The following is a 19,908-nucleotide window of genomic DNA, read 5'->3' as shown; positions in this document are numbered from 1 at the left end:
TATTTCCAAATGGCGCACTTACCAAACTAAGGTTTTCTGGTGAAGCAAACTTTTTATGGCAAACAAAAGGTCTGCTTTTTGCCAGCCCTCTGCCTCTCCAACAGAAATAGCTTTAAAAACCTATTTGTACAGAAACCTGTGACAGACCCAACTGGAATAGTGGCTTTTGGAGGGGACCATGGGCTAGCCTTATACCCACTGATTATGGCCCATGGAGGAGACTGCGGATTTTGTCTTCTTCTCCCAGTCAGTGAATGGAGGAGAGCCGGGTCTTGAAACCCTTTGACTGGGAGTATATACTGGAATTAAGCGTCCAGAAAGTCCCCAGAGCAGGGCTGTGTCTGCAGAAACATTGTGTTGGACAGATCGTGCAGACACACCTTCACCAGACGGGGATATGGACCCCTTCTTGGCCATATTTCTTATCTTACCGTGACTGATCTTCGAGAGCTGCATAATGCAGCATTTGCCCATTTTGTCCCGGCTACTACCAACTATATTATTAACTTTGTATACTCTTTCTGCGGAAGATGTGAGATGTGCCACTTGGTAACCTAGACCCAAGCTGGATCTGGGGTGGAACATTTAGAAACAAGAGTGGGCAATGTAATGTATTTTATGTATCCAGAGCTGTGGAACTGTTTCTGGGCATCCTAGTGGGCACAATGTTCCCGCAGGTGCACCACTGTTCTGGGGCTTCCTGGCAGCATAATCCCGATATATACCCCCAGACAGTCAAAGGGTGTCAGGACTCAGCTCTCCTCCATGCTCTGACTGGGAGAAGCAGCAAAATCCCCGGTCTCCTCCATGGGCCATAATCAGTTGGTAGAAGGCTTGTCCATAGTCCCGTCCAAAAGCCTCTGTCCCGGCTGGGTCTGTCACAAAACAGTTGCCCCCCCAAAAATTACTTCCCTTGGCCCTGCCCTCCAGCATTTCCGGGAGGCACAGGTGACATCACCATGCCTCTTGGCAGAGCTTGGAGCTTGAAAACCAATAAGAATGGAGTTTTGCAAAGGGATGCAGTGCATTCTCATGGGATTTTGAACTCCCAGCTCTGCCAGGAGATATGGTGATATCATCTGGGGTTCCCAGAACCATCAAAGGCAAGGGCCCAGGTAAGTTTTTTTTTGGGGGGGTGAACAGTTTGTTTACCAATGGGGGGCAAGGGGCTGCCATTTGCCATGGAAGTTCAGCTTTCATGTCACCTGATAAGTGCTACAAAGAACCTGTTGATCCTGCCAGCATATGCCTCTTCTTCTTCCTTCTTTTGAATGGTGTGGCAACATTACCAACAAGCTCCTACTTCTATGGTAGCATTGTGAGCCCACCACGTACGTACCCTTCTGTGTTCAGACCACTCAGTGTTCCTTCTGAGTCTAGTAGTCACCCTTGTCATCACAGACAGCCATGCTTCTCAGCCAACCCTCCAACGGGAATTATATTTCTAAACCCGGTGTTGACATCACTGCCAAAGCTGTTTGCTTTCAGACTGTCTCTTCCTAATTGAAAGTCTCTATGAAGCTTTATAAAGTAAAGAGCAAGGTGGGATGGAGGGGGTGGTCACTTCATTGACACAATTGAGCATGAGCTATTGAACTCTATAAAGCATGTTTTTTTTTTCAACAAAGCATTTAGGATTAGCCTGGTAAACAGGCACCAGGGAGTTAAATAAACTGCCCCTGCTATTGTGGAAAACTGTCAGGGCCTCTATAACACTATCTGTATATTTTAGGCTCAGTGCTGCTTCCTCTAACCCTGCCACCCTAGGCAGAGAACCACATGTGCTATTAAGATAAACACAGCCCTGACTAAGGCAGCAAAAATGCGATCTCAGATGCTGTAAAAGGCTGAGCTGCTGACCTCAATAAAATGGCCACGGCCACGTTATTACAGACCTCATCATCACCAGCTCATGCAGCCGCAGGGCACACGGACAATGATATAAGGTGGGCGCTATACTAGTTAACAGAAGGAAACAGCTCTAATTGCGTGCTTCGAGGTGAAGCTATCACTATGATTTCTGTGTTTTTAGGACCATTCCCTCCATTTCTTCTTGTTACACCATTACTGACTTGACCCCAGAGCTGTAACACGCAGCCTAAGTGTTTCACTGTCCTATTACATGGTCATCACAATGTATGGATTTCTCTGTAGCCCGTGAAAGAGGAATTACTCTACGAAATTAACTAATAAATTCAGTCTTTATCCTCCCCCAGACCCAGGCAGTGTCCTCATCTATTATATCGCCACAAAACGTCATCGCTGGATGGATTACCACAAACGCAAAACATTAACAAGCGACACCCGTCATTTCTCATGCAAAAAAACATTAGCATAAATCAATGGCTATCAATGGAAACATCTATACTTGTCCAATACAATCTAAGGCTACAGCTTGGTGTTTTAGCCGTGTTGACATAGCAAAGACCGGCATAAAAATGATAAATCTGACACATGAGCTTTGCATCTGTCAGAAGGATCCGAAATGCGGACTCATGGTGAAGGGGGGAAATGTGTACACACCAGAACACTTAGTGCTGACTAAGGTGCATGGGCACCACACAGTCTGATCAGCAAGGGATCCGTGAACAGGACCTCACATGGGTGGCCAAATGTAAACGCACTTGAGTCCATTTACAACAGATTACCTCAGACCTGCCATGATTAGGTCCAAAAATACAAAAAAGGTTGCAGATCTTTTCTGAGGGGGGGGGGTGTTTGGATCTGGGCGGTTATCTAGGCGGTAAGCCTACTCTCGTCTTGGAGGTAATTGGATGTAAATGGACACAAGTCTGTTTACATTTGGCCACCCTTGACTAACACGGAGCTTCTGATCAGGTTCACCTAAAAAACTGACAGGCGGACCTGATTAGAGCACCCTTGTGAAAGGAGTGTTAAGGAGAATCTTCAATTTTGTACATTTGTGGAAAAGTGAAAACTTTGAGCCTAAACCACTTATACTAGACTTGGCTACACTTACAAACCACTTCAAATCAACCCCCATGTACAGTGCCTTGAAAATGTATTCATACCCCTTGAAATTTTCTACATTTTGTCAAGTTACAAACAAAAATGTAAATGTATTTTATTGTTATTTTACGTGATAGACCAACACAAAGTGGCACATAATTGTGACGTGAAAGGAAAATGATAAATGGTTTTACATTTTTTTACAAATAAATATGTGAAAAGTGTGGCGTGCATTTTAATTCAGCCCCCTTTACTCTGATACCCCTAACTAAAATCTAGCAGAACCAATTGCCTTCAGAAGTCACCTAATTAGTAAATAGAGTCCACCTGTGTGTAATTTAAAATACAGCTGTTCTGTGAAGCCCTCAGAGGTTTGTTACAGAACCTTAGTGAACAAACAGTGAACAAACAGCATCATAAAGGCCAAGGAAAACAACAGACAGGTCAGGAATAAAGTTGTGGAGAAGTTTAAAGCAGTGTTAGATTATAAAAAAATATCCCAAGCTTTGGACATCTCATGGAGCACTGTTCTATCCATCATCCGAAAATGGAAAGAGTATGGCACAACTGCAAACCTACCAAGAGATGGCGGTCCACTTAAACTGACAGGCCGGGCAAGAAGAGCATTAATCAGGGAAGCAGCCAATAGGCCCATGGTGGAGGAGCTGAAGAGATCCACAGCCTTGGAGCAGTGTAATGGCCTTTATGTTGGAAGGATCTGAGAGTAGGAGTGCTGAGGTTCATCTAGATCCAGCAAAGTTGCATGCAACTTCCAGCTTTAGGGAAACTTTCCAGAATTAACAGTCCACCTTCTTCTTTTCTGAAAAAAATACAAAAGCTGCAGTGTATTTTTAGTATATAATTGCATTGTTAACGTGTATGTCAAGCCAGAGACATTGTTCTATTTTTGGAGGAAGGATTAGAACTTCCTATTGGTTTGTTACCACTATTTGTGGCTCTGCTATAGAGATTTACCCTCTTCTCCTGTCCTACTGACAAAGGTTTTACAGGTAGGAAGTGAGGGAAAAATCCACAACAGAAACACAGACAGAAGTAAAAATCTGACAGGGGTTCTAGCCATTCCCTGCCCTATTTTAAGGGGTTAAGGATCCTAGATTTGGTAGGAATGCCCAAAAAAAAAAAGTCCACAGGGTGTACATAGCATTCCTTGTTTCTCTCCCCCACTGCCGCTTCCCTTCTGTGACAGACCCAACCAGGACAGGGGCTTTTGGAGAGGACTAGGGGCAAGCCTCCTACCCACTGATTATGGCCTATGGAAAGAGCAGATAATGATGGACAGCCATGTAATAGATGCTTAGAGCGAGGCTTGGATTACTTCTGTCAGGTCACCTGGGACCAGGTGACAGATGCACTCTGTAGGAGTCGGAAGTGCACCGCTAAGGTAGTGGACCCTAGGACTGACTGCTGCGGATTGACCCCTGGAAGGTTCAGGAGGCAGGTCTACAGGATAACTAATATGGATCCCAGTGGGAGCTAGAGCATAGATTCCCCAGGGTGCGGAGTCTAAGAGCCAGCGGGTGTTCACCAGAGCCTCGAGTGGTGAGGATGGACTGCGCTGCAGTCTGGCTCCAGGTCGCGGCCCTCAGGGTCTCACAGCTCATGCTCACCGTAGACTACAGGAGAAGAGGAAGGAGGCAGCAGGCTGGAATGACAGGGAAGTAAGGGGTAAGCCAAAGGTCAGGGCGACTAGCAGACAAGGATAAACATAACACGCCAAAGGTCAGGGAAACAAGCAGACAGGGAGAGTTGAGAACAGGCCAAAGTCGATAACAGGAATCAGACGTAGGAAACACAGCAAGTACACACGGAGGCTAACACACAATGGTTGACCAGCACTGCTGGCTTGCAGTGCACAGGTTAATATAGGGTTCCCTGATAGGGCCTGGGGTGGGGCCATGCTTAGAAGAGAGGTTATAAAACCAGTCAGGTGAGAGGCAGCTGGTCTTTCGAGATGAACACATGGAGACAGGTAAGCTGATAGAAAAAACTCTATTGCATAACCATGACAACTTCTCTGAATAAGGACTTCTGGAGTAGAAGGAAAGATGTAATATTAATCTTGTACCGGTTAAAGGGATACTATGGGTTCATTTTTTATTTTTTTTAAAAAACAAACATGTCATACTTACCTCCACTGTGCAGTTCGTTTTGCACAGAGTGGCCCCGAACATCCTCTTCTGGGGTCCCACGGCGGCTCTCGCGGCTCCTCCCTGCAAGAGCTAATCCCCCTCTTGGAAGCTCTCTCCCGATGGGGTTACCTTGCGGGCAGGCTCCCGTGTGATACACTCGGCGGCCATAGCCGCTAAGTGTATGACTCGACCCCGGCCTGCCGCGTCATTGATTTGATTGACAGCAGCGGGAGCCAATCGCTGCGCTGTTATCAATCATCCAATGAAGGGCTGACTAGAGCTCGATAAAAGCAATGCGGATCGCGCCCAAGGAGATTCGGGTCTCAGGTAAGTAAAACGGGGGCTTGGGGGGGCCGGTGACTGCAAGGTCTTTTTTCACTCTAAGGCATAGGATGCATTAAGGTGAAAAAACACAAAGCTTTACAACCCCTTTAATGGTCAGAGGAAATATGGTGGCCCTCCTGCAGACTGGCTTGGAGAGGCTCCTTCACTTGGGATAGAAATATTTATCAATCATAATCGTCAGGAGATCTATGAAGATAAATTAATTCCCCACTATCAGACTGCTGGGACATTGAATGTCTTTAGATGACGTGTCTAGTGAACAAAATACACAAGGTTGTGTTTCTCCCATTGTTAATTGTTAATTGTGTCACCTATTGTTTCTGTCTGTCTGCTAGTATTGTGTGCACTCCACCTAGGCTGGTTTAAGTGACTAGTTGATTAGCTCATGTTAATTATGTCACTGTCAGCTATTAGTTGCTTGAGGTGGATTAGCATAGTTTATGTTGTCTGTTCCTTAGTTACTGTATGTTAATTATATTCCTGTATACAGTTTCCTTTGCATATGATAATGTGATTAGGCTCATCTGACCTGGTGTACCATAAATTCTGTGTGAGTTTTCAATAAACAGTTCCAGTTTTGTACCTGAGCTATTTCCGTCTAGTATCTTGGGTGCAATATGCCGCTTGAATATCTGGTTCCTGGTTCCAGACTGGAGGAAGCTATATCTTGATGGAAGCATTCAAGCTGGGTGCTGGACGGTTCCGTTTCACCTTCCCCCATGCTGCTTTTACCAGCAATTCCCAGCTGTCAGATCGAAAGCCGGGACTTGCTCTATAAGCAGCAACTGCTGCCGATGTAAACACAGAGCTTATGAATAGTGTTTGTAAACACTGTTCAGGAGATCAATAGGGAAATACAACGTTATATTATTTGTTTATCCGTTGTTTCCTTTATATGCAATCTAAACCTTTGATTGGCATATGATGTCTGTAAAAGCAATCTTACAAGTAAAAAATGCAAAAAATGGGTTTTAATTCAATCCCTTATTAACCGTTATAAATGCCTTTGCCTCCTTATTCCCTTAGCATTTTTTTAACTATTAATATTTAAACCTTTATTAGTGTCACATAAAAAATTCCCCATTTCTTTTTAAACAAATGTCATCACACACGTCTCAATCAAGAGGCCTAAAACACAGCACCCCTATTCTTTCACATAGAGGAGGGTGGGATCTGGGGGCTCCCTTGTTAAAAGGGTCTTCCAGTTTCTGATAAGCCCCTTGCCCGCAGACCCCCAAGACCACTGGCTAGGGTTGTGGGGATGGGACCTCCCCAATAACATGGTATGAAATTAAAAGATGGAGCTGTGCTACAAATATCACACAAAAAATGCAACTAATGCACACGTGTATTGAAATTGCTCCCAACACCAAAAAAAAGAAAAAATATTTTTAAATCAGTCCATAGATATAAACATATGTGCTCTTCTTATGACTTGTGACAACACCACAAACTCGTGTTCCTCCACCACATAGATTGCGTGCTTACCAGAGGCAAGCTTAGTATGAGCTTGCGGCTAATAACCACGCTGGGGCCTTTTCCACAGAGATGAGGATGACAAAACGAACACCCGTGCACTACGGTACACAGCACGATGATGTCTGCACGCCACTCCTCCCGATGTGCGTTTCGTCACAGGCTGACATTGTCCACGACGTCAGCCTGTGACAAAACGCGCGTCGGGAGGAGTGACGTGCTGACAACATCGCGCTGTGTACCGTAGTACATGGGTGTTCGTTTTGCCGGCCGGCTTTTTACTTTTGTAAATTTACTTAAAACCTGTGTAAGTGTAAGCTTTAATTTTAATAAATGTTTTCCTAATACGATTTACACTATGGTGAGTTCCTCTTCATTATGGGTTACCTTCTGGCTTTCGATTGAGACCATTGAATGACTGAATCCCTGTGATCACTTGTTGTGTGTTCCTGTCGTACTTAGTACCTGAGAGCTGTCATCCTCATCTCTGTGGAAAAGGCCCTGGTGGGGTTATAAGTCACAAGCTCATATTAGGCTTGCCTCTGGTAAGCACGCAATCTATGTGGTGGAGGAACACGAGTTTGTGGTGTTGTCATAAGAATAGCACATATGTTTATATCTATGGACTGATTTAAAAATATTTTTTCTTTTCTTTTTGGTGTTGGGAGCAATTTCAATACATGTGTGCATTAGTTGCATTTTTTTGTGTGATATTTGTAGCGCACCTCCATCTTTTAATTTAATTTGCTTATATGTGTATCCCATATTGAGCTGCTGCTGTGTGCCTTTTTATTTTTTATTATTTTTTGTATGTTTACTTAGCGGTATATTTCTACTTTTTACCCCAATAACATGGTGCTTTTGGGGTGGGGGGGAAAGAGCCCCAAAGCACCCACCCCCCATTTTGAGGGCACTTGGTCTGGTATGGTTCAGGAGGGGAGGGGGCGCTCGCTCGTGTCCCCCCCCTTTTCTGGCTTGCCAGGCTGCATGCTCGGATAAGGATCAGGTATGGAATTGGGGGGGGCATTTTTTTTTTTAAAGTTTGGCGTGGGGTTTTCCTTAAAATCCATAGCAGACCTGAAGGGCCTGGTATGGACTAGGGGGGACCCCACTCTGTTTTTTTTCTTCATATTATTTAATTAGCCGGATGCCGGTAATTGCAACCGCGAGTCAATTTAAATGTGATTTGACTCTGTTTTTTCTTTAGAAATGTCAGTTTTGCTGCAGCAGGTTCTATACACTTTGCAGGCAGACTAAGGGGACCCCCAGGCAGTATATTTAAAGGAATTTTTAATTTTTATTGCATCACTTTAAGCATAATTTAAGTCACTGCTCCTTTAAAAACTATTGTTTTTTTAAAAAATGTGTGCATTGGTACATATCCCCCAGGATAGTACCCTGACCCCCATACCTATGTTATGGCCAATAACTTTTATAAGCCTTCAAAATGGGGACTTTTCAGGTTCACCTCCCATAGACTTCAATAGAGTTCACGGCTCGGGTCTGAACTTTTCCCCCCATTCAGGAGTTCTGGTGCGAACCAAACGGGGGGGGGGGGGGGTGTTTGGTCCATCTCTATTCAGCAGGGACCACCTGAGATTTGATCCATCTAGGGGCAGACTGATTGTACAGTACTCAAGTCGATTCATCGATCGACCTGGGTACAACCAGCATGTCAGCCTGTTTTTAGCTTGCGATTATTGCTATAGCCGCTAGTAGTAATCATTGTGCTCACCCAGCAGGCACGGCTCCCCACACCCCCGCCGGTAGGACACAATTGCTCCGCGAGAGGCATTCCCCCATCAACACTGACTGTGTTGATAGGGGAATCAAGCGATTTTCTTTCCTGCAACCCATTGCAGGAAAGAAAATCACATAATCTATGGCCTGCCTTAGTGGCTACATGTAAAATTAAAGGATCACTTTATGCATAGAATGCATTAAGGTGAAAAAACTTTTACCTTTACAACCCCTTTAAATCTTTGCTGCATTGTTTTCAATCAGTGTTTCCCGCTGAGAGCAAAACAATAAAACACAAACACTTTGCAGCACTACTAAGCAGGAAGCAACATCTGCATATGTAATGAGCAAACATGGCTGCTCCCAAGTATATTTAATAAATACACGAACGCGGAATGATAGGTTTATTTTATGAATTGTTTCCTAAGAGCCGCACATATCCTTTAAAATCATAAAAACACATTACTTGTTTCAGCCCGCTAATGAAAACAAGTTCTGCGCCATCTCAGCAACTTTGTACACAATAACCACTTTGCATTTCTTATTAAAATGCCACTTTATCTTTATTAATCTCCTTCGCTTAGTCCCCACAAAGATGGCTTCTAGACAATATTTGTTCTCGGGAAAGCGATAAGGCGTTCAGTAGATAATTGCTCTCAGATCATCCTGCTCCTTCTGTTCCCCCTTGATTTGCTTTATTTTTGGTTTGTGTTTACCTAATTACACTTATCAACAGAGAGAAAGCGGTAATCATTCCAACTGGCTGCTTGTGCCTATGGCGTAGAGGGTAGAGCCTGACTTAGAGGGTTGAGAACTGGTAATGGTACCCATAAATATTACTGAATATTAGCCCAATCTAGACAGTTTTGGTAATGGTCCCCATACATATTAGAAGATCTTTGCCCAATCCAGCTTATTTGGGCAGATCTTTATAATGGTACCCATATATATGTTTGCCCAAATCTAGCCAATTTTGGTAATGGTACCCATACATACAGTATTAGAACGATGTTGCTCAATCCAGCTGATCTGGGCCCAGCTTTATAATGGTGCCCATACATATTAAAGAATCTTTGCCAAATCTAGCCATTTGGCTAGATTTGGCCAATTTTGGTAATGGTACCCATACATAGTTGAAGATCTTTGCCCAAGCCAGCTGATTTTGACAGATCTTTATAATGGCACCCATACATATTACTGAATCTTTGCCTAAATCTAGGCAATTTTGTTAATGGTACCCATACATATTAGAAGATCTTTGCCTAATCCTACTGATTTGGGCATATCTTGATAATGGTACCCATACATTAGAGCATTTTTGCCCAATCTAGCCAATTTTGGCCAATTTTGTTAATGGTACCCAAACATATTATAAGGTCTTTGCCCAATCCAGCTGATTTTGGCAGATCTTTATAATGGTACCCATACATATGTTTGGCCAAATCTAGCTAATTTTGGTAATGGTACCCATACATATTAGAAGAACTTTGCCCAATCCAACCGATTTGGGCAGATCTTTATAATGGTACCCATACATAGTAAAGAATCTTTGCCAAACCTAGCAAATTTTGGCCAATTTTGTTAATGGTACCCAAACATATTATAAGATCTTTGCCCAATCCAGCTGATTTTGGCAGATCTTTATAATGGTACCCATACATATGTTTGGCCAAATCTAGCCAATTTTGGTAATGGTACCCATACATATTCTAAGAACTTTGCCCAATCCAGCTGATTTTGACAGATCTTTATAATGGCACCCATACATATTAAAGAACCTTTGCCTAAATCTAGCCAATTTTGGCAATGGTACCCATACATATTAGAAGATCTTTGGCTAATCCAGCTAATATGGACAGATATTGATAATGGTACCGATACATTAGAGCAGGGATCTTCAAAATTACAGCCCTCCAACTGTTACGGAAAAACAAGTCGCATGAGGCATTGTAAAACTCTGACATTCACAGACATGATTAGGCATGATGGGAATTGTAATTCCTGAACAACTGGAGGGCCATAGTTTGATGACCCCTGCATTAGAGTATGTTTTCCCAATCTAGCCAATTGTGGCCAATTTTAGTAATGGCACCCAAACATATTAGAAGATCTTTGCCCAATCCAGCTGATTTTGGCATATCTTGATAATGGTACCCATACATATTAGAGAATCTTAGCTTGATCTAGTCAGTTTTGGCTGGTTTTGGTAATGACACTCAAACACATTAGAAGTTCTTTGCCCAATCCAGCTGATTTTGGCAGATCTTCATAATGGTACCCATACATATTAGAGAATCTTTGCCAAATCTAGCAAATTATGGTAATAGTACCCATTCATTTTAGAAGATCTTTGCCCAATCCAGCTGATTTTGGCATATCTTGATAATGGTATGCATACATCATAGAGAATTTTAGCTTGATCTAGTCAGTTTTGGCTGATTGTAGTAATGGCACCCAAACATATTAGATCTTTGCCCAGTCCAGCTGTTTTTGGCAAATATTGATAATAGTACCCATATATATTAAAGAATATTTGCCCAATCTAGCCAATTTCGGTAATGATACCCATACAGATTATAAAGATCTTATCCCAATTTAGCTGATTTTGCCCAATTTTGATAATAGTACCCATACATATTAGAAAAACCTAAGAGAAAAGCAACAAACATGGGACTTTAAAAGAAGTGCGTGAATGTCCAAAAAACAAAACCGATGGACTACTAGGAAAATTTTATTAAATTCATGGAAATAAAACATGCATATAGTAATAATATGTCAATCACAAATAGAGAGAAATATCAGCAATAATAGCAGCAAATATACATGGTTCAATGAATACAACAATTCTCCATGGTACACCAGTAAGATGTTAATACACAACCATATAATAAAGAGTATTGCCTGCAAAATAAGCCTCCAAAAAACTCAAAAAATTGGGAAATAGCATGACGCTGGTGAGAAACGCGACAATGGTAGCTCTACGCGTTTCGTGGCTTGTTGTGCCACTCGTCAGGAGCAAGCGCGTATCTTGATCTAAAATAAAAGATATAAAAATGATCTAGTAATTATAAACATGAAACGGAGGTGGGGTAATTGAAAAGACCCCACACAGAGTGCATGCTTACACATTGTGGTTCATGAGATGGTGGCGGAGGCCATACATCGCTCGGCAATCGGAGACACCACCCCCCGGGAGCTGAGGTGGACGGACCGAAGGGGGCAACCCCACAGGGCGCCATCCAAGGCAGACCAGGACCCCCGAGGCAAACCTGGAGTAGAAAGTACAGATAGGAAATCAATAGCAACCATACCGTAGAGGTGAATAGCTAAGTGTGAATAGAGAATACTGGGGTGAAGTTGCCGGAAAAGAAGAAGAAAGATGTGTGACCAAGTGAAAGACAAGGAAAGAAGGCTAGATAGGAGCATCCAAGTAAGACCACCAAGCAAACGAACCAGACACCACAGAGCATGAATGCAAGGAAAGAAAGAAAGGAGCCAGAGAGTATAGCATGAGTAGAGATACCTGGTGTGCAAGGTAAGGCATTGTGGAGGAAGAAAGACGATATGTATTCCCAAACAAACATGACATCCAGTGGAGTGGGAAGCCTCGAGAGCCAAACCCGCCGAGGCTGCGCCCATATGAGCGCCACCACAGGGACCGCCCACCAACGTCATGCCGCATACACATGGAAGGGGCCCACGGCATCGCTGATCGGGCACTAAGCGCCCGGCCAGCCGATGCCCACGCTCCATCCCCGTAGTGTGCGTGATGGACACCATCCAATCGAGTGCGTCAGCATCCAAAGGTCATGTTTGTTTGGGAATACATATCGTCTTTCTTCCTCCACAATGCCTTACCTTGCACACCAGGTATCTCTACTCATGCTATACTCTCTGGCTCCTTTCTTTCTTTCCTTGCATTCATGCTCTGTGGTGTCTGGTTCGTTTGCTTGGTGGTCTTACTTGGATGCTCCTATCTAGCCTTCTTTCCTTGTCTTTCACTTGGTCACACATCTTTCTTCTTCTTTTCCGGCAACTTCACCCCAGTATTCTCTATTCACACTTAGCTATTCACCTCTACGGTATGGTTGCTATTGATTTCCTATCTGTACTTTCTACTCCAGGTTTGCCTCGGGGGTCCTGGTCTGCCTTGGATGGCGCCCTGTGGGGTTGCCCCCTTCGGTCCGTCCACCTCAGCTCCCGGGGGTGGTGTCTCCGATTGCCGAGCGATGTATGGCCTCCGCCACCATCTCACGAACCACAATGTGTAAGCATGCACTCTGTGTGGGGTCATTTTAATTACCCCACCTCCGTTTCATGTTTATAATTACTAGATCATTTTTATATCTTTTATTTTAGATCAAGATACGCGCTTGCTCCTGACGAGTGGCACAACAAGCCACGAAACGCGTAGAGCTACCATTGTTGCGTTTCTCACCAGCGTCATGCTATTTCCCAATTTTTTGAGTTTTTTGGAGGCTTATTTTGCAGGCAATACTCTTTATTATATGGTTGTGTATTAACATCTTACTGGTGTACCATGGATAATTGTTGTATTCATTGAATCACGCATATTTGCTGCTATTATTGCTGATATTTCTCTCTATTTGTGATTGACATATTATTACTATATGCTTGTTTTATTTCCATGAATTTAATAAAATTTTCCTAGTAGTCCATCGGTTTTGTTTTTTGGACATTCACGCACTTCATTTAAAGTCCCACTTTTGTTGCTTTTCTCTTAGACTAGTATAGGGATGGAAACGGATGACCTCATCCGGTCATGGTTTCATTTAAAGTCCCACGGGATGGTCAGTCCCAAACCCTTCTCTAATATTAATGTACAGGGATGGATATGCGTGAAATTGTTCCATTTTTTAATCCTATCACACTCATTGTGATATATTTAAAACTTCATTTACTTCCTTTTATTCAATTGCTCGATCTTATTTTTACCATCAATTATTTTTGGATTAATTATTAATGATGTAGATTTTTATACTAGCTTTGTATATGGTTCGTTTGCTTTGGTGGTGGCCCTTTTGGCCTCAATACACCGCTTGCTCTTATGGTTTTTCCCCCTTCCGGGAGCTGTGATGTGCCTGTCGGCCCCTCCCCCTTCCCCTTCGGGAGGGGTGGATCCGCCGCCACTGCGCGTCAGCGTCACGCACTCCCCATCGGATGTGCGCACCCTTTGGATGTTGACACGCTCGATTGGATGGTGTCCATCACGCACACTACGGTGTGCACTACTAGTGCCCGATCAGCGATGCCGTGCGCCCCTCCCATGTGTATGCGGCGCGACGTTGGTGGGCGGTCCCTGTGGTGGCGCTCATATGGGCGCAGCCTCGGCGGGTTTGGCTCTCGAGCCTTCCCACTCCACTGGATATCATGTTTGTTTGGGAATACATATCGTCTTTCTTCCTCCACAATGCCTTACCATGCACACCAGGTATCTCTACTCATGCTATACTCTCTGGCTCCTTTCTTTCTTTCCTTGCATTCATGCTCTGTGGTGTCTGGTTTGTTTGCTTGGTGGTCTTACTTGGATGCTCCTATCTAGCCTTCTTTCCTTGTCTTTCACTTGGTCACACATCTTTCTTCTTCTTTTCCGGCAACTTCACCCCAGTATTCTCTATTCACACTTAGCTATTCACCTCTCCGGTATGGTTGCTATTGATTTCCTATCTGTACTTTCTACTCCAGGTTTGCCTCGGGGGTCCTGGTCTGCCTTGGATGGCGCCCTGTGGGTTTGCCCCCTTCGGTCCATCCACCTCAGCTCCCGGGGGTGGTATCTCTGATTGCCGAGCGATGTATGGCCTCCGCCACCATCTCACAAACCACAATGTGTAAGCATGCACTCTGTGTGGGGTCTTTTCAATTACCCCACCTCCATTTCATGTTTATAATTACTAGATCATTTTTATATCTTTTATTTTAGATCAAGATACCCGCTTGCCCCTGACGAGTGGCACAACCAGCCACGAAACGCGTAGAGCTACCATTGTCGCGTTTCTCACCAGCGTCATGCTATTTCCCAATTTTTTGAGTTTTTTGGAGGCTTATTTTGCAGGCAATACTCTTTATTATATGGTTGTGTATTAACATCTTACTGGTGTACCATGGAGAATTGTTGTATTCATTGAATCACGTATATTTGCTGCTATTATTGCTGATATTTCTCTCTATTTGTGATTGACATATTACTATATGCATGTTTTATTTCCATGAATTTAATAAAATGTTCCTAGTAGTCCATCGGTTTTGTTTTTTGGACATTCACGCACTTCATTTAAAGTCCCACTTTTGTTGCTTTTCTCTTAGACTACCTCATCCGGTCATGGTTTCATTTAAAGTCCCACGGGATGGTCAGTTGCAAACCCTTCTCTAATATTAGAAAAACCTTGCCCAATCTAGTCAATTTTGGCAGATTTTGGTAATGGCACCCAAGCATGTTAGATCTTTGCCCAATCCAGCTGATTTTGGCAAATCTTGATAATGGTACCCGTATTTGCCCAATCTAGACCATTTTGGTAATGATACCCACACAGATTATAAAGATCTTTTCCCAATCCAATCTTGATAATGGTACCCATGCATATTAGATAATATTTGCCCAATCTAATCAATTTTGGTTAATTTTGTAATGACACCCAAACATTCTAGAAGATCTTTGCCAAATCCCACTGATAATAGTACCCATACATGTTAGAGAATTTTTGCTCAATCAAGCCAATTTTGGTAATGGTACCCAAACATATTAAAACATCTTTTCCTAGTCTAGCTGATTTTGGCAGATCTCAGTGCCATTAAATGGTGCCAGGAAAGAAACCATTGGAAGTGTAACTTCGGCCATGTTGGTTTATAGTCTACTTGGGCTTTCTTTCCTTGAGCCCAGCGACCAAAAAGAGTAGTGCGGGTGCAAGGAAAGGTGAGTATGAACTTCTGCAAAGAGGGGAGCTGAATGAAGGCAAAAGAAAGGCTCAATTTAATTTAAAGTAGAGAAAGTAATTCCTATGAGCCATGGCTTCCTCTAGTGGCAAATCTGCAAGCTTCATTATTAAACAAAATATAAAAAAATATGCAAGAGTATAGAGTAAAAATGTGAAAGGCATTTAAGAAAATCATTTTAAGTAAAACCTTGTGAAAACAACACAAGATGTGCACTCTATGAAAATAAAGCAGCCAGGCAGAGTAATGCAATCAGCGTGTCGCCGACCTCCCCCAAATGGCCTATTCTGTATGGTAGTGCTGTCTTTCTCAATTTAGACATTTTCTGGCTGATGGTAGTTCTTGGAAGGCTGGCAGACAAGAATAGCAGAGCTTTCATAAGACACTTATCTCATATAAAGCATCTTGAACCTTTTTTTGCTGCTTTTCCAATAAACACTACCTAGGCTGACCTTAGAAAGCTAATTTAGCTTAAGTGCTGTTGCAGATATTGTATTGTCTCTTTGTACTGCATCTCAGGGACAGCGTATCATCTTTTTACCGACTCTCTGTTCATATTCTGTAATCTCTTATTATGACAGCACTAGCGACCTCTGACTCACACATATTAAAAATAAATGAGCAATTCTGACTCCGTGACGGCGTAAGGGCATTTTGGATAGGGGTCTGAGCAAAGGAGCTTTTGCTGCAGCAAGACTCACACACAGGGGTGATTGCTCACATATACTGCACTGCAATGGGCAAAACACTGAAAGTCCATTCACACTTAAGCCCTCCACTGCGGTCCATTAATGTACATGCGTCATTGCATGTTATGGTACATTTTCATGTGCGTTGCAGGCAGCCCATTAACTATAGATGGTAATTTGTGCTGTGTTGCGTGCATTGTGTGTTGGGCTCTACTATATAATGCATTGGGCTGCCATTCACAGTGAATAGCACCGCCACACACTGCACATATAACAAGCTCATTGCCTTACGTTTTGGCATGACTTCACCTGGCTAATCCGTGATCAGAGGCAGTAGTGGGCCAAATATGCCTCTGAATACATCAAACTCCACCTTCGAGCTTAGAAAAACAGTAAGGGTGCCTAGGCCCTTTCATTTGTGGGGAAGAGCTCCCCACACACTGCACATATAACAAGCTCATTGCCTTACGTTTTGGCATGACTTCACCTGGCTAATCCATGATCAGAGGCAGTAGTGGGCCAAATATGCCTCTGAATACATCAAACTCCACCTTCGAGCTTAGAAAAACAGTAAGGGTGCCTAGGCCCTTTCATTTGTGGGGAAGAGCTCCCCAGCTTCTAACCAGGATATTCATGCTAAAGGTACATCTTTCTACTGATTGCTTAAAGAAGACCTTCACTCTCCTCTTCTACTTTCCTCCCTTACCCAATCAACACATTCATCATTTAACACATTCGCACAGCTTCCTATGATTGCATTGCATAACATGAGGCTTCTGGGCAATCTGCAAGAGATGTACATGCACTACCGTGCATTATCAGGGGGCTGGCTGCAAATACCCAGAAGAGACGGCTGGCTCCAGATGATGCAGAAAAGGAAGATGGCGGCGCAGTACTGGGTGTTCTGCAGTGGAGTGGTGGACTGCAGCAGGAGAACGCTGGATTTGCTGGCCATGTGAGCTTCTTCAATGAGGGTAAGAGGGGTTTGAAGTTCTCTTTAACTACATTTTGCAGACTCCTTACCTATTCATTGCCTGGCACCATTTATGAGGGGGCTTTACTTCCATCCTGTTTCCCAGGGTGTATCATTCCTCCGAGTCATTCAGCAATCTCTGTAATCTGTTTTTTCCTGCTACTCATGTCTTTAGTACAGCAGTTGTTAAGAGCCTTCAGAAAACTTTCTCTTTCTCTTTGCTCTTGCCTAGGCCTCTTCATCTTCTGGCCTGGCACCATTTATGAGGAGGCCACTAATTCATCCCTTTTTCCATGGTGTGTTCCTCCACTGAATCATTCAGCTGTCTCTGCAAGGTGTTCTCTCCTTATACTCATGTCTGTTTCTGTACAACAGCTCTTATGAGTCTTCAGAAAGTTTGCGCTCTTTCACGGGCCTCTCCACCTTCTGGCCTGGCACCATTTATGGGGGTGGCACACATACTTAAGTTTCCCAGAATGTGTCTGCCCAGTCATTCTGCAGTCTCTGTAATCTGTTCCTTCCTGGTATTCATATCTCTTTTAGTACAACAGCTAAGACTTCAGAATGCGTGTGCTCCTGCCTAAACCTTTCCACATTCTGGCCTGGCACCATCTACGGGGGGGGCATACATGATACATCCATTCAATTTTCCAAGGTGTTTCGCTCCTTTGAGTCATTCAGCAGTCTCTATAATCTGTTCTCTCCTGGTATTCAGGTATGATTTAGTACAACATTTGTTAAGAGCCTCCAAGGATATTTGAGCTCTGGCTTAGGCCTTTCCACATTCTTGGCTGGCACCATTTATGAGGAACCCAAAGAACTCGTATGTGAGCCGCTCAAGTTTGGGGTGCAAGTCCTCGGTCCACTGCTGTGAATGCCGGCTTGGGAGGGAGCTCGTCCCGGCTCCAACCGCCACTGTGTATAGAAAGAGATCGCCCTGTAGCTGCACATCAAAACAATCCCATTAGTCGTGAGTGTATGGCAAACTCAGCCTGGGCTCCAACCAGGCCACACCCCCAACACATTTTGCTCCCCCCCTTGGATCACGATCCGCATTATTAAGCTCTGAGCGGCAGAGCGAAACGCAATGGGGACATGGCATGGTTGGAGCTCAGGCTGAGGTTGCCATACACTCACGACTAATAGGATTGTTCCGAAGTGCAGCTGCGGGGAGATTTCGTTCCACACACCATTTATGGGGAGGACATACATTTATTCAATTTTCCAAGGTGTGTTCCTCCTCTGAATTATTCAGCTGTCTCTGTAATCTGTTCTCTCCTGGTGTTCATGTTTGATTTAGTACAACAGTTGTTAAGAGCCTCCAGAACACTTGACCTATTGTCTAGGTCTCTCCACATTCTGGCTTGGCACCATTTACGGGGAGGCCATACATCCATTCAGTTGTCCGCATGGACTCTTGTCTAGGCCTTTCCACCTTCTGGCAAAGAGCCGTAAATGTGAAATATTCACATGAATTATTTTTGTTTGAAAAAAAAGAAGACATATTGTTAATTTTAATGTTAATTTTTGTTTTTTAGTTGAACACATCAGAAGGTGTTTCATGAAACAATAGCACTGAGACACACCAGCCGTGAAACATAATTTTTCCGTCTGTTCGGATATCTTAGCCTAAAACTGAGAAATGTGTTTGACACGGTGCCCCGGTGCGCCTATCTTTGTAAGCCCAGCCATCTGCTGACTTGTCGGCGTAGTCTAGAAAGCGCCCTCTCCTTCACGTTTTTATCTACCGCACGTTCCGCCTCCCCTCCTTCGAAACTCAAGGATGACCCAACTTTCCAGCACTTTCAAATTAACTTTATCCAATTTACTCCTGAGCACCCTTTTGCCTCCGCAGATTATCATGCAACAATAGGAAAAAAAAATTTCAAGCTGTATCTGCTGCGGAGCAGGCCGTGCCGCGCGGCTCCCAGGGTGTACAAAGTGCGCATCTGACATCTTTGTAACAAGCAGTGAAGTCTCCAACAGTATGTCTGCCGCAGATGCCTCCGCAATCTCAGTCCTCTTCACTTCAGCCTCCAGGCTTGTTGTGGATTGTCATTGTTGTTTTCTTTTTTTTTTTTATTGCTTAAAATTATTGTCACAGACGCAGAGAAGCAAGGTGCCGCATCTGCCGCCACAGAAGGTTTTTTAAGGTCTTTGTCTGCTCTTTGTTTTTGTTTTTCTAATTTTTATTTTTGTCTCTATAAAAAAAATGTCATCGATATCTATCTTTCCAGGCAAGCCAACGGCCGAGGTTTCCTTTGAGGTTAAGTCCCAAGACTGCAAAACTTTAATAATTGCTTCCTTAATTACCTTGCAGGGAAGAAAACAAGCTAGTTTTCCACATCTAGCCGGAGACTTTCTGGGGAACGACTATCAGCCCGAGTGCACGCTTCACAGCTCTAATCAGATTCCCACAATCCTCTTTAAAGCGCTGCTGTTGTTTTTGTTCCGATTTCCCTGAAAGGGTCCTTTATCTGTCCCCGTACTGGATATTCTAAGGGATTGTGATGCTTGTTTAGCACTTTGTTAGACTGCCAAGCAAATGCAGTCACCATTGACGGAGTTTTAGAGGCCAACCTGAGAAACCGCTGACAAATAATTCTATTTTTAT

General features: G+C 43.6%; 1 protein-coding gene across 5 annotated transcripts in view; it reads left to right on the top strand.

Moving 5' to 3' along the window:
* Window positions 1-19,908, top strand: part of IGLON5 (IgLON family member 5) — an 859,278-nt gene that overhangs the window by 506,648 nt on the left and 332,722 nt on the right. Inside the window, exon 8 of one of the 5 annotated variants that reach the window (XM_073601836.1) lies at window positions 14,623-14,801. The exons of 3 other annotated variants lie outside the window; for them this stretch is intronic. In XM_073601836.1, the coding sequence (XP_073457937.1) occupies window positions 14,623-14,786 (164 nt within the window). In that variant the 3' untranslated portion in view covers window positions 14,787-14,801. Of the gene's footprint in view, window positions 1-13,040; window positions 13,221-14,622; window positions 14,802-19,908 lie in introns of those variants that run through there. One more of the 5 variants, XM_073601837.1, reaches the window with a different exon arrangement.

The sequence above is a fragment of the Aquarana catesbeiana genome, linkage group LG10, assembly GCF_042186555.1.
Source record: "Aquarana catesbeiana isolate 2022-GZ linkage group LG10, ASM4218655v1, whole genome shotgun sequence".
Lineage (NCBI taxonomy): Eukaryota > Metazoa > Chordata > Amphibia > Anura > Ranidae > Aquarana > Aquarana catesbeiana.
The sequence above is the reverse complement of the archived record's forward strand: the minus strand, read 5'-3'. Positions and strand labels throughout refer to the sequence as shown.